Consider the following 23,855-nt stretch of genomic DNA (forward strand, 5'->3'; position numbering starts at 1 on the left):
CCAGATGAGAAAACCAGAACTCAGAAAGGAGAAAGAAGTTTCTCCAGTTTTGCCAATGAGAAATGTTTGCATAACCTGCCTGACTGTAAGATCCTTGAGGACAGGGACCATCTCATTATGAACACATATATAGTATCCATTCGGAAAATATTTGGTTAAATTAATTTCCGCTCATAACGGCACTGTCTCATTATTTTTTTTAATTAGCAATGAACAAAAAGGATTGAGATAGCAGCAGCAAAATGTAGAAGCCATTTACATCTCCCTGGTATTGTTTCTTCCCCAGAGAAATGTGATCGCTAGCCTAGTGGTTGGCATGTAGACAGGCTCCAGAGCGAGGAGCTCAGTGTGTGCCAGATAAACTCTCACACGCGTGAAGGAATGACGGATAAGAGACTCAGCCAGATGAAGCATGTGAACAGGTGTCCTCCTTCAGGTCACAAGAAAGCTTCTTGGAATAGCTTCAGAGTTCTTTGGGGGAGCTGATCCCCTCCAAGAGTAATTTGCCCTGTAAGGTCTGGGGTCACGTCTTAAATAATTTCAGGGTTATGTATATGACCATGCATTTGAAGCAGTCCATATTTTTTTAAAAAATAAATTTATTTATTTATTTTTGGCTGTGTTGGGTCTTCGTTACTGTGCCAGGGCTTTCTCTAGTTGCGGCAAGCGGGGGCTACTCTTCATTGCGGCGTGCGGGCCTTTCACTGCTGTGGCCTCTCGTTGCAGGGCACAGGCTCCAGATGCGCAGGCTCAGTACTTGTGGCTCACGGGCCTAGTTGCTCCGCGGCATGTGTTATCCTCCCAGGCCAGGGCTCAAACCTGTGTCCCCTGCACGGGCAGGCAGATTCTCAACCACTGAGCCACCAGGGAAGCCCTGAAGCAGTCCATATTATCCTTGTAACTTTCAAGGCTTTTGGTTTTTTTTAGTATTTATAAAAGATACTTTGAGACATTTAAACCTTGAGTTTAAACCAATGCCACAGAAAATCTCCCCTCTGCTGGCTCTCATTCCACATGCAGGAAAGACTCAAACAAGCATTTTAGCCTTGTAGGGGTGTTCTCAGTGGCCAGAACGTCTAGAAGTAACCCATTCTCTTAGAGAGATCCGAAGGTGGAAATGGCACCATTAGCAGTCACTCTTGATATCATAAGAAGGAAGAACTTTCCTTCTAGATGGGTGTACCATCTGGGAAGAGAGTGAACCGAACTCTCAGAAGACCTGAGTTTAAGCCTTAGCTTTGCCGCCCAAGTGTTAGGCAAGGAACTTGATCTCAAAGTCTTAGTTTGTTTAACTGAAACTGCGATTAATAGTATCTCCCCCACTCCTACCCTGTTTCCCAGGTTGTTAGAAGGATCAAAGAGAAAGTATGTGAGAAAACTTTCTGATAAACACTGTTTACCTGGACAATAAAATCACCACTTCCTGTCAACAGCACCCAACTCAAATGGCATCTCTTCCGTGAAGCCTTCTCTGGTTTCTCCAGCATTCAGTATTCTCTCCTGTCTCTGAACTCCTGTGGTATTTTATTTATGTCTCTCTCTTCACACTTACCTAATTCTATTTTGTTTTATCATTACTTATATCCACGTCTTAGGCAACCTGAGGGCAGAATCTGTGCCTCTACCACATTTATATCCTCCATTATAGTACCTTGCTGGGGAAAACCCTCTCATTATTTTAAAATAAATTGTAATAATTATTCTATATCACTATTGTCAAAGCAGTTCATAACAATGCACCTGCACATAGTAGGTACTCAATAAATATATGTTTTTAGTCTTTTTATTTATGTTTATGTTTTTAGTTTCAGTATTTTGTTTTAAAATTTATTGAGGAATAGTTTACATACAGTAAAATTTACACTTTTCAGTGTACATTATTATAGGTGTTGACAAATACACACAGTGGTATAACCACCACCACAATCACCCTCCAAAATTCCCTCATGCTCCTTTGTTGTCAGCCCCTTTCTTCAACCCTAACCGTTGTCAACCACGGGTTTGTTTTCTGTCCTTATAGATTTGCTTTTTCCAAAACTTCATATAAATTGAATCATACAGTATGCAGCTTTATGTGTCCAGCTTCTTTCACTTAGCATAATGCATTTGTGATTCATTCATGTTGTGTCTAATTTATCAGTTCTTTTTTTAATCACTGAGTAGTATTTCATTGCGTGGAGGTACCACTGTTGGTTTATCCATTCACCAGTTAATAAACAGGTTGTGTCTAATTTGGGGTCATTATGAGTAAAGCTGCTATAAACATTTTTTTTTTTTTTTTTTTTTTTTGCCATACGCGGGCCTCTCACTGTTGTGGCCTCTCCCGTTGCAGAGCACAGGGTCTGGACGCGCAGGCTCAGTGGCCATGGCTCACGGGCCCAGCCGCTCCGCGGCATGTGGGATCTTCCCGGACCGGGGCATAAACCCGTGTCCCTTGCATCGGCAGGCGGACTCTCAACCACTGCGCCACCATAAACTATAAACATTTACATTTTGTGTGAACCTAAGTTTTTAGTTCTCTAGGGTAAAAATACCCAGGAGTAGGATTGCTGGGTCATATGGTAAATGTATGTTTAATTTTGTAAGAAACTGCCAAATTCTTTTCCAGAGTGGCTGTACTGTTTTGCATTCCCACCAGCAATGTTTGAGAGTTCTAGTTGCTCTGCATCCTGACCAACACTTGTTGTCAGTTTTTTTTAAAGCCATTCTAATAGGCACGTAGTGATATCTTATTGTAGTTTTAATTTGCATTTCCCTAATGATGAATGAAATTGAGCTCTTCATGTGCTTATTTGCCATCCGCGTATCTTTTGATGAAACATCTGTATAAAACTTTTGCTCGGGCTTCCCTGGTGGTGCAGTGGTTAAGAATCCGCCTGCCAATGCAGGGGACACGGGTTCAAGCCCTGGTCCAGGAAGATCCCACATGTCGTGGAGCAACTAAGCCCGTGCACCACAACTACTGAGCCTGCACTCTAGAGCCTGAGAGCCACAACTACTGAGCCCGCCTGCCACAACTACTGAAGCCCACGTGCCTAGAGCCCGTGCTCCACAATAAGAGAAGCCACCACAGTGAGAAGCCCGCACACTGCAATGAAGACCCAACACAGCCAAAAATAAATAAATTTATTTTTTAAAAAACCAAACTTTTGCTCATTTTTAATTGAGGCTTTTTTTAAATTAATGAGTTTTTTCCTTTTTAAAAAATTGAGTTTTGAGAGTTCTTTATATATTCTAAATATAAGTCCTTTATCAGACATGTGTTTTACAAGTATTTTCTCCCAGTCTGCAACTTGTATTTTTAATATCTTTCAAAGAGCAGACATTTTTATTTTTGGTGGTCAGATTAATCAATTTTTTATTTTATAATACTCGATCTTCTATGGATCATACTTTTGGTGCTGTATCTAAAATATTTTGCTTAACCCAACTTTACAAAGATTTTCTTCTGTTTTTTTTTTCTAGAAGTTTCAGGTTTTACATTTAGGTCATAATCCATTTTAGCTTAAATTCTGTATGTGGTGTAAGGTATAGGTATAGGTTCACTTTATTTTTCATTTGATGTCTAGTTGTTCTGCACCCATTTGTTGAAAAAGACTACCCTTTCTCTGTTACATTGTTTTTGCACCTTTGACAATAATTGTTTGACTATATATATATGTCAGTCTGTTTCTGGACTTTAGTCCATTGATCTGTATGTCTGTCCTTTTGCCATACTATGCTATCATGATGGCTGTAGCTTTATGGTAAGTGTTGAAATCAGGTAATGTGAATCCTCCGGTTTTGTTCTTTTTACAAAATGGTTTTGCTATTCTATTTTCTTTGTATTTCAATAGAAAATTTAGAATCAACTTGTTGATTTCTAAAAAAAAAAAACCCTGTGGGTATTTTGATTGGCATTGCACTGAATTTGTAGATCAGTTTCAGGAAAATTGACTTCTTAATAATATTGAATCTTCCATTCCATGGGCATGGTATATCTCTCCATTTATTAGACTCAAATTCTTTCATCAGTGTTTTGTAGTTTTCAGCCTACTGATCTTGCACATATTTTGTTCTATTTATATCTCAATATTTCATGAGTTTTGTGGGGGCTGGTTTGTTCAATAAAAAATTGTTGAATTAATGAATAAACAGTGCCAACCTACATGTGAATGCTTGTCTTGATTCTGTAGTCAGATACAGGGTACTAGAATAGTGTTGGAAAATTCATCAAAGTCCTTGGTTATGGTCAGGCCAGCAGTTAGTCTAAGAGTTCTGAGTGTAACTCTAGAAGGCAGGAAATAGGGCCTCATTCTGCACCCTTCTTGCCACCTTCTTTAACTTTGGACAGTTCCTTCTCCCACCCAGGGTTTACTTCGTAGCACAGGTTGTACATTAAGTTAAGGCTATACTTTTCAAGGGCTCTCTAGGCAAAGTTGGCTTTCCCTGTAGGTGCCATACACAGTTCCCTCCCTCACACAATTTGAACATGCTGAGTAACCTGTCTGACCAACCATTTCTCACCTATTTGTCTGATTTGGCTCCTACACTGTCTCTTTCATATGCATCCTTTGAATAAGGTGATCTATTTCTGTAAGGTGCTTATTAAGATGTGTTCCCTGGGAAAGATACTCTGCCCCTTGGGAAAGTAGATACATCCGTTTCATCCAATTAACATGTACTAAAATTGAGTCCCTACCATGTGCAGAGAACTCTGAGGTGAAAATGGCATCCTTCCCTTTGAGGAGTTGACTATGATAGGGAATTAGGTTGTCAAAGTCAATTTTGTTTTGAAGTAGGGATGGAAGTGGGTCTGAAGGAGGAGTTCCACTTGGGTCATTCAACTCAGTGGAGGAACCTGGCATCAAGGGAGGTTGAGAGAGCTTGGATGCTTGAGGCAGGGGTAAAAGGGAAAGACATGTGCAGAAGGGGCAATTGGATAATGACAATAGACTCCTTCTACTGTGTACTTTCCTTTTTGCTGTGAGAGTATGTGTGTTGAACAGACCCACAAACTTGATACTAAGAAAGACTGCATTTTCTTTGTAAATAACTATACCTTGGTGTTATAGAGTACTCTATGGTTAATACATCATTTTCATATAACTTCCTATAATCTGTACAACAGCTTTATGTGGTAAGTGGTGGGTAGGTTGATTTTGGTATCCTAACTGCTCTAATAAGGAACTGTAAAATAAATTTTATTTCTGGCTCACATCATAGATGAGTCAATGGGTATAAATTGAGTGGGAGACTTTGTTCCCCACAGTCATCCAGGAAATCAAATTCCTCTCATCTTGGCCCCTTAGGTCCTAGGAGTTTAGGGGAAAGAATGAGGAATTATGGGGAAGATTTTTATGGCTAAGGCCTTGAAGTGGTGTCCCTTATGCTCATTCAATCACACAGCCACACCTAACCATAGGGGTGACTGGAAGATGCCTCCAAGCCGCGTGTAGAAAGAGTAGAATTTGGACATTGGTAGGCCCTATCCTGTGCCGTGGAAGCACAGGGTATTTCCCTCATTTTACACGTGGAGAAACTGAGGTACAGAGTGGTTGAGTGACTTATAGAAGAGCACACGACTACTAAGTTAAGGACAAGAGTTAGGATTTCAACCCAGGTCTGCTGTTTTGATAGAATAGGGACAATAATACTAATAGCAGTAATAACAGTAATAATATCTAATAGTTTGTGAGTATAGGTGTGTGTTAAATGGGGGCAATGTATATAATGCTCTTAGTAAATTCCAGGTTCCCTTCCTAGCCTTGGGCTTTGCTCACAGTTGTGTAAAGAGCCAAGTCTTTTTCCTGAGGACCGTGGGTGACAGAGTGACTGCATGAGCCAGCAGCTGGTGTGTCCCCATCAGCAGAGTCCAGGGAAGGAGGCTGAAACAGATTCTCGTGGCCGAGAGGTGCTCTCTGAGCAGAGGTTGTGCACAGGAGGACAGGCTCTGCCAAGCCTGGAAAGGCTGCACTTGTCTTTGCTGCGAGACTGGAGCCTTGCAGGCAGCTTCCTGTATGTGTCCAGAGGACAGCCCCACTGCACCAGGCTCACGCCCTGGCCAAAGTTGGGAAAATCCTCCAGCCAGCACCCATCCCCTCAGGAGTCCTTGTGGGCCTGAGCAACTTTTAAAAGATTAATTTTCACTGAATTATTTTAAAAGCTCTAACATGAATGAATACCGAATTGGCACCCATAACATATTATTTATAGGTTCAACTTTTAAAATAGATCTCTTTGTGTAGCAGAGCTGTACGGATAGAAACCATTCTATGACTGATGTTTCTGTGACACAAGAAAGGATATATAAAAGACTTCTCAGCTAAGTGGAGTGGGGCTTCCCTGTCTAGAAGAGTTCTGGGTGAGAACGGCTGCTTTCATCAATGTTTCGGGTGAGAAAATTGAGGTGTGGGTTGAGTCGGAGCTGCTCTGAAAGGTTTCAAGGTTGGATCGTAGGCGTTGGGCCCCGTTGCCACTGCCTGTTCTTTCGCCACTACAGTCCAGCAAAAGAGGAAGAGACAGTGGGAATGTGAGATTGAGGCGCAAGGGCAACAGTGACACTGTCAGGGCATCGATGACCAGCCTGCATCCACAGCACTCCTGCTACATGCCACGTTTCCAGCCCCTTCACCACCTTGACCTCCAAATTGGCCTCCAAATAGTGTGTCCTCTGCAGGAGCTGCTCTTGTCCTCTTTGGGAGCAGTACTCTGCATTTCTCAGTTCTCACCCATTTGTTCAGTATTTTTTATCCCCATTTCCTGTACCTGGCATTATGCTGGGCAATTGGGACAAAAGGAATGACTAAGGATGTCCCTGGCTTCAAGTAGCTTATGATCTATTGGGAAAGACAGAAAAATAGATTATTCTCCTATATTGTGGCTAAGTGCTTTGAAGACAATGAGCGCTCAGTGTGCTGGGAGCCTGGAGGAAGTGCTCCCATCTCCCATTGCTGGAGGGGATGGGGGTGGAGATGGGGAGCTTTCTCGAAGAAAGCAAAGGCTAAGACGAGTTCTGAAGGATAAGAAAGTATTCTGAAAAAGAGGGAGTGTGTTCCAGGCTTAGGGAACAGCATGTGCAAAGAGCGTGTCCAGAGAGAGCTGGGGACCTGAATAGAGTTCGTTATGGCTGGAAAGTAGAGTTGCAGAAGTAGGGAGGGTTGGATAGAATAGTGTTCAGGTAGGGTATAGATCACAAAGGGCTTTGACTCTGATTTATGATGGGTTTTAAACTTTCTTCTGAGATAGAGAGGAGCTATTAAAGTATGGAAGTGACCTCATATTTATATTCTAAGATGATCTTTCTGGCCACAGTGTAGAGGATAGGTCAGGCTGGTAGGCAAAAGGGCAAATATGGGTACAAAGAAATCAGCAGGAAACCACTAGACTTGAAATGACAGTGGAGAGAAGTGAAAGGGAGCAGTGGAGGCAGAGAAGAATGGAGATTTGAGAGACATCGAGGGGACTGAGTTGATGAATACTTGGTTCTATCACCCCAGGTTTGGGTTTGGGCCATTGGGATATTGATGGACTAGGAACATGGCAGGAAGGACTGGGACTGGGTTGGTGATAAAGTCAACTGGGAGTTATGCTGAGTGTGAGAGGCCTGTGGGCCTTCCAGGTGGATGTTCAGAAGGCAGTTGGATGTGATGGATGGGCGTTGCGGAGAGGTCATGCAAGATGAAGGTCATGAAGTCATTCACGCGAGGTGGTCGTTCGGGTCATGGGAATGCAGGAGATTGTCTAAAAAGAGCAAGTAGACAGAGGAAGAATGTAAGGGGGGCCCAGGACAGAACTCTGGGGAACATCACCTTTCAAGGGACAGGTAGAGGAAGAGTAGCCCTTAGAGCAGACCAAGGAGAAAGGCCAGAGAGTTAAAGGAGAACAAGGAGCATGTCCTGGAAGACAAAGGAAATGGTTTCAGGAAATTTTGGAACTGGCTAACAGAGCTTAAGGCTTCTGAGAAGTCAAGATAAGACCTGAAAAGCATCTATTGTTTTAAGGAACAAGGAAGGGAGGTGTCAGTGAATAGCTTCAAGAATAGTTCAAGAATAGCTTCATGAACTGATAGGGAAGCCCGCTTTCAGTGCAGTAAGGAGTGAGTTGTTATGGGATGAGGAAGTTCTCATGAATATAGTTAAATACACTGTATCTATTTTTACTTTAGGAGCAGAGGCCTCATCATACCTCTCAGTTCATCATCTTCATTTTCTAGGCAGGGCACCTCCCCTGGTTTGTTGGTTGGTTTCCTTTTATCTCCATTTCCCTTTTCCATTTCCCTAAGTCCACCTAGAGACAACCATTTTCATGTGTTTAAGAGTTTTTCTTTTATTTGTATCCTTATAATATGTATACTGTTTTATGTGCATATGTTTTGAAATTATTCAGTGGTGTGTTATAGATCTCATTCTGTTTCTTTATTTTATCCACTATTTTTTAAGATCCTCCAATGCTGCCATGTGTCCTCCATGTGTACATTCGCCACATTTTACTGTCCATCCCCCAGTGATGGACACATAGGTTATCTTCACTTCCCCACTGCCACAGTCAATGCTGCAGTGAACTTCCTTGCATGTGTCCCCTTTTTAACCTGTATGAGAATTTCTTTGGTCTGTATGCCTAGGAACAGGGTTGTAGATACGTAACCTGCCTGAGAACTGCACACTGCCTTCCAGAATGACTGGGCCACTCCACACTCCCACCAGTAGTACACAAGGTATCTGCTGCACACCACCATCTAAACCTCATGTTATCCAGCTTGCTAATGTTTGCCTCTGGTGTCTCCTTATTTTAATCAGCATTTCGTGGTTAGCTAATGAACTTGCGTATCTCTTTTTAGGGTCTTAGCCTTTTGGATTTCCTCTTCTGTAAATCACCTGTTCTTATTCTTGGCAACTTTGTCAAGAAATTTGGCTTTGAAAGGGAGGAAAGAAAGGATGGAAAGGAGGAGTTTTACTTAAGATGAGAAAGACTTGAACATATTAAAATGAAGATGGAAGGGAGAAAAAGCTAAAGATTCATCTTCTTCCCAGGATTGGAAAGATGGCCAAAAGGAACGATAGTGAGGATCTGGCCTCACCCAGCAATAAAAATGAGACTGGGGGAGGGAGCAGGACTGAGGAGGGAGGGTCGTTGCACAGATCATCAGCAGCTTTCCCTGAGCCCACCGTGACTGCCCCCTCCACTTGCTGGTCATAGAAGCGGTGGAGGATCCATGGAGTTGAATAGGAGGGGTAAGGTGACATCCTTCCTATTCTAGGAAAACGTTATATTGTGTTTCTAAATGTTTGAAAGTTATATTTGTTTTAAATTGCAAGGAGAGGTGCCTAAATTTCAGCATATGGGATGTGGCACAAATAAAGTTGTAGAGGCACATGGTACAAAGGTGGGGGGTGCAGGACACGTGGACCCTCTTGGTTGGAGCAGAGTTGGCATAAGAAAGAGTATGAGCTCAGCACCGACTGGTGTAGGACCCTGGATTAGACTGTGCATTAGAGAGTTGCTGAAAGCTGTGGAGTAGAGGTGAGTCATTATGAGGAGGGCTGTGTAGGATGGATTGAAGAGGCCCCAAACAGACAAAGTTGGACCATTACCCAAGTCCAGGCGGGAAACGGTAAGGGCCTGGAGTGAAGTGGAAGCCTTAGGACATAAAGGAGTGATGGATGGAAGACACTTTACAGAGGCTTAATGAATGGCCGTGGTGATGAATCAATATTGAATAAGTGCTCAATGCACATAAGTGGGCTATGTGAATGAGTACTGCATGGATCAAGGAATAAGGTGGGATAGAGGCTCCAGAGTTTGAGCTTAGGTCTCTAGGAGGAGGAGAATATTTGCTGAGCACCTCTATGTCCCAAGCACAGTGCTAGGCACTGGAATACAATAATGAATAAGATAGCCTTGCAGCTGCCTGAAAGGAACCTCTACAGTCTAGGCAGGGAGAGGCAAAAACAAAAGTAAACCAACAGATGTATGAATAATTGCAATTTATGAAGGGGTCAAGCAAAGTGCCCAGACTGAGGATGACAAAGGACTTAGCTTAGATGTGGTACTTGGGGAGGACTTCCACAGGAAGTGATACCTAAGAGGAGACCTGAGGAAGGAGGAAGAGCCAGACATGCAAAGATGCTCCAGGAAGTGTTCCAGGCCAAGGGAACAATGTGCACAAGAGCTGGGGTAGGGTGGGGAGGAGGCAGCCTGAGGTGTGGATGCCAGTTAAGAACCAAAAGGAGACTTGCAGGATGCATGTAGGGCATGTGGTGAGGGATGAGCTTGGACTGGGAGGAAGAAGCCAGACCATACTAGATGCTAGGGCCATGGTAACATAACCTCAAAGCCATGATCACACCTAACATAATTGACTATAATTCCTGGTCATTATCCACTATTGAGTCTATAATTCAGATACCCCTGGTTGTCTAAAAAAATGTGTTTTGGTGTTGTTTGATTCAAATTCCAAACAAAATACATGTTACATTCGCTATTATATCTCCTAAGTCTCTTTTCATCTACAGCAGTCCCTACCCTCTGCCTCTTTTTCAGTCTGTTTGTTTTAATGCCATTGACTTGTTGAAGAAGTGGAGTTGGTTGTCTGCAAAATGACCCGCCTTCTGGATCTGCCTCTTTGCTTCCTCATGTTGTCATTTAACTTGTCTATCAATCTCCTATAATTCCTGTAAGTGGGAAATTAGCTCTACAGACTTAATCAGATTGAGGTTCAACTTTTTTAGCAAGAATGTTATAGGCCATGATGTCCTTCATATTGCATCATATCTGGAGACACACAGTATTTCATTGTCTTATTCTTAGTGATGCTAAAACTCATCAGTGAATTCAGGTGTTGGGAACTTGATTCCATTGTATAGTTCTCCATCAATCTGTTATCTAATGGTTTTATTTTTTGATTATCTTTTCTGAATCAGTTGTTTCATGAGAAATATCTCAGCTTTTATTTCAAATTAATTATTTCAACCTATTCTTTTTTCAGAATTTATTTTATTGAAGTATAGTTGATTTTACAATGTTGTGTTAGTTTCTGGTGTACAGCAGAGTGATTCAATTATGCATATACATATATACTTTTTCATATTCTTTTCCATTATGGTTTATTACAGGATATTGAATATAGTTCTCTGTGCTATACAGTAGGACCTTGTTGTTTATCTATTTTATATATAGTAGTTTGTATTTGCTAATCCCAAACTCTTAATTTACCCCTCCCTCACCCCTTTCCCCTTTGATAACCATAAGTTTGTTTTCTATGTCAGTGAGTCTGTTTTGTAGATAAGTTCATTTGTGTCATATTTTAGACTTCACATATAAGTGATATCATATATTTGTCTTTCTCTGTCTAACTTACATCACTTAGTATGATAATCTCTAGGTCCATCCATGTTGCTGCAAATGGCATTATTTCATTCTTTTTTATGGCTGGGTAGTATTCCATTGTATATATGTAACACATCTTCTTTATCCATTCACTTGTCGATGGACATTTAGGCTGTTTCCATGCCTTGGCTATTGTGAATAGTGCATGCATCTTCTTGAATTATAGCTTTGTCCGGATATATGCCCAGGAGTGGGATTGCTGGATCATATGGCAACTCTATTTTTAGTATTTTAAGGAACTTCCATACTGTTCTCCATAGTGGCTGCACCAATTTACATTCCCAGCAGCAGTGTAGGAAGATTCCCTTTTCTCCACACCCTCCCCAGCATTTGTTATTTGTAGACTTTTTAATGATGGCCATTCTGACTGGTGTGAGGTGATACCTCATTGTAGTTTTGATTTGCATTTCTCTAATAATTAGCGATGTTGAGCATCTTTTCATGCACCTGTTGGCCATCTGTATGTCTTCTTTGGAGAAATGTCTATTTAGGTCTTTTGTCCATTTTTTGATTGGGTTGTTTGTTTCTTTGTTGTTGAGTTGTATGAGCTGTTTGTATATTTTGAAAATTAAGCCCTTGTCAGTTGCATCATTTGCAAATATTTTCTCCCAGTCCATAGTATTTCAGCCTATTCTTGACCACTTTGAACGTTGAGGCCACACTACCTCCCTGTGCAGTTTTCATCAGAGAAGAGAGAGGTAACTGTGGGTATTCTAGAAAAGTCTTCTTGGAAGAACAGAAATTGGGCATTCAGCTTTTCAATTCAACTATCGTAGAATTACTACTTATTTGGGGTGAGGAGGCCAGCGACTATCTTGAAAGAAATGAGTTGGGAGGGATAAGAAGTAGGACTGGGTTGTAATAGCTTTCTGTACATGTAGCTATGGAGCCCAAGAATCCCAAGAGAAGATAATCTTTGAAAATTACGTATATTAAAAGGACCATCTCTCCTCTCTCCTTTAATCATTCCCAGTGGACATTTGCCTCTGTGTTGGAGGTGAGGTGCTGATAGGTGGTGTTAAGATAGAGGACTGATGGGCCAATCCCTATATCAGAGCTGAGCAGCACCTGTTCCCCATTCAAATCCCTGTAAGAACTGTTGGGGCCATGATCCCTCCCCTCCTCCCCCATCCAAGCAGCTGCAGCATGACCGAAGCCATTTCTTAGTAGGAGATTTTTCCATGATGAGGGCAGATGAGTTGTGATATGTGGGCCTGAAGTCCCTGCCTGGTGACAGCAACTGGAACAGAAGGATTAAAATGACCAAACAGCAGTGGACCAGGATGTTGCAAATGTATGGGCGTCCTTGATGGTGGCAGCCATGGATAGGAATCTTGAGGCTTTAAGAACCCCCAAACCACACCCTCCTAATTATGGACTGGAAGCCAGGCTGGGTCAGAATGGGAACGGTAGAATGTGGGAAAGCAGAGTGTGCTCTGGGGAGAGGCAGCAGCTTGTCGCAGGCACTGCTGGTGATGTCCACCTGCTGGAAAGTTCACCCACAGGTGATATGCTTGCCCGGGCCTCATTGTCACCCTATGGTCCTGAAACTCCCCTACTCTGCTGTGCTGGGAGCCGTGTGCTCAGTCTTAGCCGTAATGGGACTGAGCCGTAATTTCTAGGTGGAGACGTCTGCTAGACGGATGGAGGTTCCAGGCTGGAGATGGGGATGGGGAGGAAGTTGGGGCTGGCTATAGACTTAGAGTACCCTGCACTGGGCAGCTCACTGATTCTCCTGCTGTTTTAGTGAGTGTTTATGTATTTTTTTTTTTTTTTTTTTTTTTTTTTTTGTGTGTGTGTGTGGTTTTTGTGGTATGCGGGCCTCTCACTGTTGTGGCCTCTCCCTTTGCGGGGCAAAGGCTCCGGATGCGCAGGCTCAGCGGCCACAGCTCACGGGCCCAGCCGCTCCGCGGCACGTGGGATCTTCCCAGACCGGGGCACGAACCCGTATCCCCTGCATCGTCAGGCGGATTCTCAACCACTGCGCCACCAGGGAAGCCCAGTGTTTATGTATTTAACTATTCTTTAAGTTGTCTATGAATATGCAATGAGATTATGATCAAAGAGAGTAGAAGAATGTTCTGTTTTGGTAAAAGCATTGGCAGAAAATTTCCAGGGAAACTTTAGGATTTAGTCTTTTGACCTGGGTTGCCATAGTACCAAAACATGTTAAAAGCAGGTTTGGGGTAGCATAAAGGGGCAGAACAAAATAGGAAGCAAGTGAGGGGGTCAAACCTTACAGCTAAAGAGAAAATAAAGATAGAGAAGGTCTAAATTCTCTGGTTAAGGAAGACTGTATTCAAGCTACTGCAGTATCCTGCACCGGTGACCCTGCTAAGCAAACACAGCATCAGCCTGTATCTCCCCCATTTCTCACTCCTGGACGTTGTTGCTGCTCACGTTTGTGTGGTACAGGAAAGAGGGGATAGGGTTGGGAGGGAAAGAGAAGAACACCCATCCTCTGCTGCTCAGCGCTATGGGAAGGGCTGAAGTGAGCTCTACCTAGCACTCTGGCAGAACCCTGCAGGCTGGGAAAGGAGCTGCCACGGCAGCCACCACCTGGGTTCCTACCCGCCCTGGGAATTAACTGAGCATGGCACGTGGGCTTGAAATTCCGAGGCCTAACACCTGATCTCAGAAGCGGACGGGTCCCTGGGCACATGAGCGAAGGGCAGAGCTGTGGGTTGCATCAGTGATGTTGTGAAATCCATTTCCCAGGCAGGCATTCCTTCTGCAAGTGAGTGCACTGTGCGATCACATGAGCTTTTCAGTACTGAGCTGTGGGCAAGTCTTCTAGGGACCCATCCCACTCAAAGTGTAACCTGGGGTCAGGGGGCGGCAGAAGCTCGCCGTGTGAGGCTGAGCCTCGGACTGTGCTTTTGGAGACGGGCCCACCCTGCTGCTGGAGAGCCAGGTTGATGCACAGGGAAGGTGGGCTCTCCTGGGCGCGGAGTCCCACAGACCACAGAAGACCCACCTACAGTCTGACGAGGGTCTGGTGGGTTGCGAGAAGGGCTTCTAGGGGGCTTCAGGGTGATCTGGGGAGTAAATGGACATGGAACTACTTCTTATACCTTTTTTCCTGGGTGGGCTGGCAGGGAAGGGAGGTGCAATTTGGGGCCTATTTTTAGCCATGGAATTGCCGTCTGCCATACTCATGGAGGGCCAGTCTGGCTGCATAGATGACTTATATCCTTAAAAACGTGACTGAATCACCTTGGCTCCACGTTCCCCTCCGATAACAACTTAAATGTCATTTCCATGACCCCCCCCATTTGGTTAGGTGTCCCCACCATGTGTCCCCAGCCTATGCTGTTCTTTTCAGTCATGGTGGTTTCTTTATTGCCATGTCTTTGAAGGGCCGTTTTGACAGTTATGGGTGACCCTGGGTTGAATTTGGTTTTAGGCATATTTTGTTTTGTTTTATTTTCCTGGAATAACCATCTGTAGCTTCCCTGTTTTCTTACTTTCTTCTCTTCTGCCTCTCACACCTGCTTCTCCCCCTTGCCGCTGGGCACACTAGCCCAGCCTCCAGCCCCTTGGCCCTGATGGGATGCCATCTGGGCAGGCCGCTGGGGTGGGCGTGGCTGGGAGAGGGGGCAAGAGGAAGAGGGCCTCTCTTTGGTTTCTGAATCTCTTTCCTTGGTGTTTGTCTTCAGGGACCTGACCCTTCTAAAAAAAAGAAAGAAAAAAAAAAAACACCTCGCGTTGTGTGTTCAGACGCGCACGTGTGTTTTTTTTCACGTTCCGTCAGAGCCGCTGCCTGGCTGCAGCCTCCTCCAAGCTGCAGTCGCAGGCGGCACGGGGGTTTTTAAGCAGGGTGACTTGCTGTCGAGTGGCTGCTCTTCTGCTCCCGGGGCCATCAGTCTTGTCTTGAACGCCCGGTCCTGCTGGTCTGCCCGCTCAGGCTCATCTTTCTGGGGCAGACTTATTTACGGAGCCGCGGCAAAGGTAATCTCACTCCCTGGGCCCCGCGGGCCTGGGCCCCGCTCAGCCACTCTTAAAAATAGCCTGAGACGAGAAGGAGAGCCAGGGTCTGGTTACCTCCTGCACGCACGATCTGATCTCACCTCGCCTTCTGCATCTGGCAGCTCGGCCCTGCTCAGGGGCCAGCGGTCAACCTGTCAGCCCCTCCCCACTCACAGCTCCAAGCTGGTGGCGGTTTCCCTTAAGGGAAGTAGGGAAGGGCGTGGTGGAGGGGGGAAGGGGGAGGGCCGTCCCAGCCACCTCTGTGGGGCCAGCCGAGTGGGACATCTCAGCCCTGGAAGCAGCACGTCTGTGCAAGACTACAGGCTGTCAGAAGGGATGCAGGTGTGCTGGATCCCAGGCCTGGGATCACGGCGGGTACCCGGTGGGGTGATGGCTGGCTCCCCTGCCTTCATCCTCCCGCACCCCACCCCCTGCCCGCCGCATGAGTAGCAAACACCTTGGCCAAGCCCTGGAAACCGGGGAATGCCCTCTGTCCCCGTGTAACTTGTTCTTTCCCCACCTGCTTTCATAAAGTGGCCCCTTCCCAGTTTGGCCTCTTCCTGGCTGCAGCAGTAATTCCCAAGATGACCTCGGGGAGGCCTCATCCTAGGAGGCCTTGGTTTCCTCGCTTATGCAGTTAGGGTGGATAATTCCAGCTCCTCCTGTCTTACCTCAAAGGCCTGCGGTGGGATTGATTAATCAGATGGGGGGAAAAGAGCCTGAAGTGATTCTGTCTGAAAAGTAAGGGCTCTGGCGCTGCAGTCACGCTTGGATTGGTGAACTGGCTTCACTTCTTCCTCAAGCATGTGCCTGCTTGGGTGGTGAGCGTGTGTATGCACGCGCTCCGGGAGAGAGTGGCTTACCTCACAGCTCACTCGCTGTCGACACTTGTCATTTGTCTGCCTCACAGCCTCCCCTACTCCCACCCCTTTTGTCCTCTTGGATAGGAAGGCCCTGGACTCCCCGTTCTGTGTCACAGACTGGATCTTGGAGTCCCGTAAGCTCCCTGGGGAGAGGACTGAAGGGCAGGTACAGGGGAGGAAGTTAAGACTGAAGGGAAGCCAGTCTTGTTCCAAAAGCCCAGGACATTCAGGACCCAGCCTGGCCTCTTTAGCCTCCTGTCCTGCTTTTCTCTCTGACCTTGCCCTCACCTCCAGTTACATCATAAGGTTCCTAAGTTTTGCCACGCCCTTTCTTACCTTCAGAACAGTGCACCTGCTCTTTATTCCTTTTGTTTGGACCCGTTCCTTTCCAACTATCCCTTTATAGGATGCCTCCAAGCTTCCTCTAGGAATCAGCTTAAACTCTCCTTCCCCGGATACCCAGCCTCTAGCACGAGTCCCTCACACTCCCTCATCCTTTCCGAGTTGTGGCACAGCATCACACCTTATTGTAACTACTTCTTCAATCATCTGTCTTGCTGCCAGAGTATAAGCTCCACAAGGACAGGGCCCTTCCTGTCTTACTCATAATTGCCTGGCACAGTGCCTGCCACCTCGTAGGGACTTGGCGCATATTTGAAATAATCATGAATGAGTGAGTATCGTGAATGAATGACAGGCGAGTGAGGAACCCAGGGCTCCCGATGCCCATGTTCATGGCACAGATGAACACACACAGCTCCACTGTCGGTGGGATCCCCTCACCACCCCACACCACCATCATGCCTGGGATGCGACAGGAGAGCTTGTCCAAGCACCTGGGCGTACTTCAGAGAAGGCAAAACCAAGAGCCCAGCTTTCTGAATGTTTGCTGCAGGGAAAGAACTCGGAGGGCTCTTGGGCAGCCACTGGGTGGAGTTAACTTTCCCCAGGGCAGCTGCCGGGGCTGGTGGCACCAGTGGCATCTTAAAGCTCATGCTCTCCTCTCTCCCCACTCATTCATGGTTGAGTCAGACTCAGCCAACTCCCAGCTTCTCCCCTCTCCTGCCCTGTCCCCACCTCCCCGCCAGGTTGGGTCCTGGCCCCAGTCCACAGGGTGGGGCTGCTATTCCCAGCTCGTCCATGCCAGCCTCGGACTCCCAGGAGAGCCAGCCCCCTCGGTGGCCACGGCAGCGGGTTTGGAGGCAGCGGGCCTGCCTGCGACTGACGTCTCCACCTGCTGGCTGTCCTGACCCTTGCTGCATGCAGCTTATCGTTGCTGCTGCTGCTGCATTATTTTTTTTATACCTGACAACCTGGAGACCCTGGGTAGGAAGCATGGCCAGGCAGAGGGCACCGTGTGCTGCTCCCGCAGGATCTAATCCTGTTGGACACTCCAAATAAGTTTCCCCTGAGACAAAGTCCAAGGGGGTGGGCACTAACCCTCTGACTATGTTGCTGTCCGCCCCTAGGGACCCTTCCATGAAGACTGAGGCAGGCGTAGCTGCTGAGAGCCTGCTGACATGACATCGGCCACGGAGTTTGAAAACGTGGGCAACCAGCCACCGTACAGCCGGATCAATGCCCGCTGGGATGCCCCGGACGATGAGCTGGATAATGACAACAGCTCAGCCAGGCTCTTTGAGAGGTCCCGGATCAAGGCCTTAGCAGGTACTCTTTGGGGCTGTGGCAGTTAGGGGAGCCGCTCTCCTAATCCCAAGGTTCACTGCCCTTCCCGCCTGTGGTGAATCCCCTGTGTGCATCGGCGTGAGCCCTAGCAGGGTGTGATGGAGACGTGGCTGCGTGGCTCAGAGGGCAGGGCCCCTCGGGAGGGAGCACAGGTCAGGCACCCTCTCCTCCCACATGTCCCCCACTTCCTCCCAGGTGTGAGGTGCTGCCAGGTGGGCCCTTGGCCTCAGCCTCTGTCCTGAATGACCTGTGTCCAAAGTCGGAAGTAAAAGAAGGTCTGGGCGAAGGAGAGTGTGAGGGGCGGGATAGCCGGCCAGAGGTGCATGGACCTCATCATGTACCTCGATCCCCTGCCTGGTCCTAGATAGAGGAACTGTCGTCATCTTCTCTGTGGCCCCGAAAGGAAAGGGTGATTCGATAGGAAACTGAGAACAGATAACATCTTCCCCACACTGCCTCAGAAAGGAGGATTTTCTGGACTAAACCTCTTATCAAACTGGAATTAGATTTTTTAAAAAATGAATTTATTTATTTTTGGCTGCGTTGGGTCTTCGTTGCTGTGCGCAAGCTTTCTCTAGTTGTGGCGAGCGGGGGCTACTCTTCATTGCAGTGCGTGGGCTACTCACTACGGTGGCTTCTCTTGTGGAGCGCAGGCTCTAGAGCGCAGGCTCAGTAGTTGTGGCGCACGGGCTCAGTTGCTCCACGGCATGTGGGATCTTCCTGGAGCAGGGTTCGAACCCGTGTCCTCTGCACTGGCAGGTGGATTCTTAACCACTGCGCCACCAGGGAAGTCCCTGGAATTAGAGTTTTACTTAGCAGGTTCATAATAGATTTGTGTGTGTGTGTCTGAGAGAGGGAGGGGGGGGGGAGAGAGAGAGAGAGAGAGAGAGAGAGAGAGAGAGAGAGAGAGAGAGAGAGAGAGAGAGAGAATCTTTAATCTCTAGTAGAAATGGCTTCTCCTCTCCCTGCTGGCTGAGATCTGATTCTTGGGATTTTCCCCTGCTTCAGCCCTTGTGACCACTGCCTCCCTGGATCCCTGCCCAGGGTAGCTATGTTCTGACCCTAAGTCCTTGACCAATAAAGAGAGTTTGGGTTACATGGGGTGGTGTATGGGTCTAAACTGGGAAAGGGGTGGATTCCTTCACCTGCTCTACCAGTGATGGGCCCAGATTAGACTTGTTTCCCCCATCATTGATTGTTCCATCTTCTGCCTTGTTTGAAGGGCGCCGCTTTCCCATAAGCACTCTCTGGGATGATTCCCCCACTGCCCCTTGCTCATGGCCCTCTCTGAGGTTCCTTGTGGTTCTCTTCCACCTTCTCTCCCTCCACTCTCTTCCTAGGTGCCTGGGTCTCCAACTGACCTTGAGTCATGAGCAGGGCCCCTCTGAGACCATGATGACATTTCACCTCAGGAGTGTCTGGGTTTCCCATCCCTGTAAAAGGGATGGGGTAGCTCATTCCCTTGTCATGGTGGAGAATCTTTTCAGGTCTCAGTCATCACCCTTTTGGTCCTTGCTCTTTGCAGGAAACTCCCTTTCTTCTTCCTTCATCTCCTCCTCACCATCCCGTACCCCACAAAATCCTTCCTTGGTTTTCCTAGGGGTTGTATGATGGCACCAACCCCAATGTAATTTTAACCTCTTTGAATAACCAAACTTGGAACCCTTGCCTTTGCCAGTCTGGTGACCTTCTTTGTGTCTCATGCTGGCTGGGTCTGGCTGCAGTGACCCTGGGATACAGCTGGAGGGAGAGCGGTACTGTATTCCATAAAGTTTGCCAAAGAACAGCTTGAGGAGTGGGGCTGTCTTTTGTGTTTCACAGGTAACCTGTTTTTTAAGAAATCAAGGTAAATTCCATTTTAACAATTATCAATGACATTCCTACTCTGTGTAAAGCTAAACCCCTACCCAGACATGAATGTGGAGAGGAGGGGAACACGGAGTTGGATTCAACATAGTATCTATCTCTGAGGAGTTTATGATCTATTAGGGAAATGAACAATGTTCATAATTAATTAGCATGAGTAGAATTAGAGAAGAACTATGGGAAAGACACATAATTAAATAGCAATGAGAGAACAAAGGGGGAGATGCAGGGAGCATCAGGGACTTGTCTATGGAAGAGGTGGCCCTGGGGCCGGGGATTGAAGGGTGTGTGTGGTTCTGACAGGCCGATGGGCTAAGAGTTGGTCCAGTTGGCCAGTCTGTATGGTAATCTGGCCTGATTGATGCGTGGCCTGGGGAACTAGTGGAACTGGGTTGAGCAGGAAAGGGCCTCCATCAGCCTTGCCTGTTCCTCACTACGAGTGTGCATCTCATCTATCAAAGCATCTGAAAGCCCCCCAGAAGGAGCAGAACCGCAGACTGTAGAGTTGCATGCCTGGATCTTAGTCACTTAGAACATCTGGCTAACAAGTAAACATGCAAGTTTGGGGTCCATTCAGGATTTTTTAAAACAAAGAAAACCCTAACCAGTTTACTGAATTTCCTCTCCTGAGAGCCCACTCTCAGTGACCTGTGGGAGAAGCTAAAGCTTTGAGAAGGTCCAAAGTAGAGTGGCTGGGTAGGCAGAGCAGAGAAAGGGAGCGTCAGTCTCCCACACCCACCTTCCCACTGGTTTTAACTTCTTGACGTTTTTCTCTTCAGTGCCGTCTTTGGGGCTGCCTTGGCAGTCTAGGCGGGGTCAGCCTTTCCAAAGAGGCTTAGGAGGCAGAAGCTGCCTTTGGTCCCTATTATTCCAGCGTGCTCTGAGGCCACTCCCCCACTCCCAGGAGTACTATGGCAAGGAAAGCGTGCAGCCCTGTATTTCTTAAAAGATGGCGGTGATCTGCTTTGTAGGTATACATGGCAGCATTGGAGATGTTGGCCTGGTCTTTTCCATCTCAAATCGAAGGTCTTGGGATGAGGAGGAAAATGTCACAGACCCAGATTGAGGTCCTGGTTCCACTGCTAATGCTACTGCCATGGAAGACAGTTCAGTCAATCTCCTGGGTTTTTCTTTTTATAAATTTATTTTATTTTTAGCTGCGTTGGGTCTTCGTTGCTGCATGCAGGCTTTCTCTAGTTGCTGCGAGCCGGGGCTACTCTTCGTTGCGATGTGCGGGCTTCTCATTGAGGTGGCTTCTCTTGTTGGGAGCACTGACTCTAGGCACGCGGGCTTCAGTAGTTGTGGCACAGGGGCTCAGTAGTTGTGGCTCGTGGGCTCTAGAGCACAGGCTCAGTAGTTGTGGCGCACGGGTTTAGTTGTTCTGTGGCATGTGGGATCTTCCCGGGCCAGGGCTCAAACCCGTGTCCCCTGCATTGGCAGGCGGATTCTTAACCACTGCACCACCAGGGAAGCCCCCAATCTCCTGTTTTACACAATGAAGACAGTAGTATTTTCCCAAGGTTGTTGTGAAGATCAAGTAAGATAAGGTTTATGAAAGTTATTTTATTAATAAAATACTAGGTGAATATTAGTATTTACAGGAAATCTTCTTAGGAATAGTATCTTTCTTTTTATTTTTTGGCCTTGCAGCTTGTGGGATCTTAGTCCCCCCACCAGGGATTGAACCTGGGCCCTTGGCAGTGGAAGCTCTGAGTCCTAACCACTGGACCGCCAGGGAACTCCCAGGAATAGTATCTTTCTGTCCCTTCTCTTCTCCCAACTTCAGATATTCAAGTTCATCAGCTCAGTCAATGTCCCAGTTACCTTGGTCTGTTCCAGGGCCAGTTTCTTCCCTCTTAACCCCCACCCTCCTTCGTCTTAGAAGGCTTGGGTTGGAAAAAAGAGCCAGGGACCAGTGAAATTAGGCTAATGCTTGCACTTTGAGCTCTTGGCTTGGTCCCCAGGAACCCAATGGCCATGGGGATTAAGCCCGCTGCTGTGCAGATCTTTCTCCAAAGGCATCCAGCCTAGATCCCAGGTGTGTGTCTGCCATCGGCTGGGTGACAGGAAGGCCCAAGAAACCAGAGGATGATGAGGCCTTGTTAGATGCTCTTCCTAGTGTGGCTGGTCCTTCTCTGCTTAGCGACCTGTGGTTAGAAGACTTGCATTTGGTTAGCTGGACTCCATCTATTCTGCCTCTTAAGTCATCTTCCTCTCAGCTGCAAAGGAAGCATTCCCTATTCAGCCTTTCAGACCATTCACGGCTCTTCCTCCCAGGGCCAAAATAAACAAGCCATCTAGTTATTCTGCCTGGAAACTGCCACGTTGGTATACAAATACCTGACTCCTCTCCAGAATGAATTACTCTGGATTCGAAACTGGATCAGCCTGACTAAAGTGAAAGGGGAGGTGGGTAAGAAAACACTGCAGGAGGCTCCTGGATGAGGATGGATTTGACCTTGGCATGCCAAGGGGAGGGTTGGGGGCCCAGCAGGAATATTTGCAGGTAGGTCCCTGGACAGATGTTGCTTTCAGTGTCAGCCTCTAAAGCTGGCAGGGCTTCCTGCTGTTCAGTGGTGGCTAAGTCCTGAGGCTTCTTCCTGAACGGGAGGCCATTCTCGAGCTTTGGTGACTGCCTCTGGCACCCTCCTACTTTTCAGACTTGCTTTGAAAGTTAGAGGAAGGGGAGCAGCTGGAAAGCCCAAGTTCCTATCCCTCCAAGAGGTTCCAGCCTTCGTGTTTCAGTAAAAAAAAAAGCTCCCAGTGTCTCCTCGAGCCATCCTCATCGCCATTCACCCCATTTCCTGTCCTTCATACTGGGCGCCATTAGGCAAACATTTGCGGGTCTGAATGAGGGACAAAGCGCTGCAGGCTGCAGGGAACTTTTGGCCAGAATGCCTGCCCTTTGTGATCTCTTTCCTCATCCCAGAGGAGGCCTCTGCCTGCGCACACCCACCCTCGCACCTGGTTGTGTACCCCTGTGATTTGGGGGAGGATGCTGCCTCGGGGCAGATGTGGCCGCACTGGGCGGGGGTGGGGGTGGGGGTTTGGAGGAAGACAACGGAAAGATGCCCTGAAAAGAGAAACCTTGTGCATTAGCCTCCATCCCACATCCCCTGCCTGCCTCATGCACACACACAGCTCAGCCTCCCCGCATCCCAAGTGCCGCCTGCTGCGTGATTTCCAGCTCATTGGTGCAGAGGCATCTGGAAGGTTGCAGTGCAGAGAGCAGGCTGGGGTCTCCTGAGGAGGCTGTGAGGAGGGGAGGACCCGACACGTCCTTTCTCCCCTTTTTTGGCTCATTAAACAATTACTAAGGGACAAACTACACAGAGCCTCCCTTTTAAGACAAAATGCACAACATTGTGTAGCCCGCTCTGCTTTTGCCTTTAAATCAGAATCCAAGTCGTGTTTCAAACTAGAGACGTGCTTCCTTTCCACATTCTCTCTTTGTAGCCTTCTTACTAGAAATGAGGTGAGGCCAGAGGTGAGGTTGCTTTAAGACAGTTCAGAGAACGCAACAGGGCAGCGGGTGCACTGCAGGCCGTGTCCCTGTACTCTGAAGCACATGGTTGCTGCCACTCTGAAGCTTGAATGTCTTCCAGACCCACTGTGCCCAGGCCCCAAGGTTAAGTTCGGTGACTGGCAGGTATTCCATCAGAGCCTTAGGACAGTGGCCCTCAGACCCTGGCACTCCCTGCCCACCGGCCTGGACCCTCCGGAAACTCCCCAGAGAGGGTGGTATGGACTCCTTCCTGACTCTGGTGGCAAAAAGTGATGCTTAGTCTCACCCCACCTGCACCAGGATGACTCTGAGCCCAGGTGCCCCAGTTGTGTGAGAAGGGCTTTGTGTCCAAAGGGTGAATGATTTCTTTCAGGGAGCAGGATTCCATCACAGTTGTGCCAGGAGGGATCAGCAGCTTCTTGGCAGCCTGTTAAGTTGACGGTTTCAAAACCAGCTGCTGGAGACCAAGGCATCAGGTGTGCATGGCCCAAATGTCTCTCTTAAGCTACCTGTGAGAACAAAGATGGTGTCATTAACGAGAAGTCTTTAAAATGTTTTCTTCTCAGATTTCAAAACATGGAGTAGAGTTCTATTTAGAG

The 23,855-nt window shown here is 47.1% G+C and overlaps 1 protein-coding gene across 2 annotated transcripts in view; it reads left to right on the forward strand.

Annotated features, from left to right (window-relative positions):
- The window catches only part of SPTB (spectrin beta, erythrocytic), a 125,310-nt gene that overhangs the window by 40,923 nt on the left and 60,532 nt on the right, over nt 1-23,855 (forward strand). The window contains exons 2-3 of one of the 2 annotated variants that reach the window (XM_067028321.1): nt 6,231-6,374; nt 17,669-17,867. In XM_067028321.1, the coding sequence (XP_066884422.1) occupies nt 17,720-17,867 (148 nt within the window). In that variant the 5' untranslated portion in view covers nt 6,231-6,374; nt 17,669-17,719. The remainder of the gene's footprint in view (nt 1-6,230; nt 6,375-17,668; nt 17,868-23,855) is intronic. The other variant, XM_059059047.2, reaches the window with a different exon arrangement.

This window comes from Kogia breviceps, chromosome 3, assembly GCF_026419965.1.
Source record: "Kogia breviceps isolate mKogBre1 chromosome 3, mKogBre1 haplotype 1, whole genome shotgun sequence".
NCBI lineage: Eukaryota > Metazoa > Chordata > Mammalia > Artiodactyla > Physeteridae > Kogia > Kogia breviceps.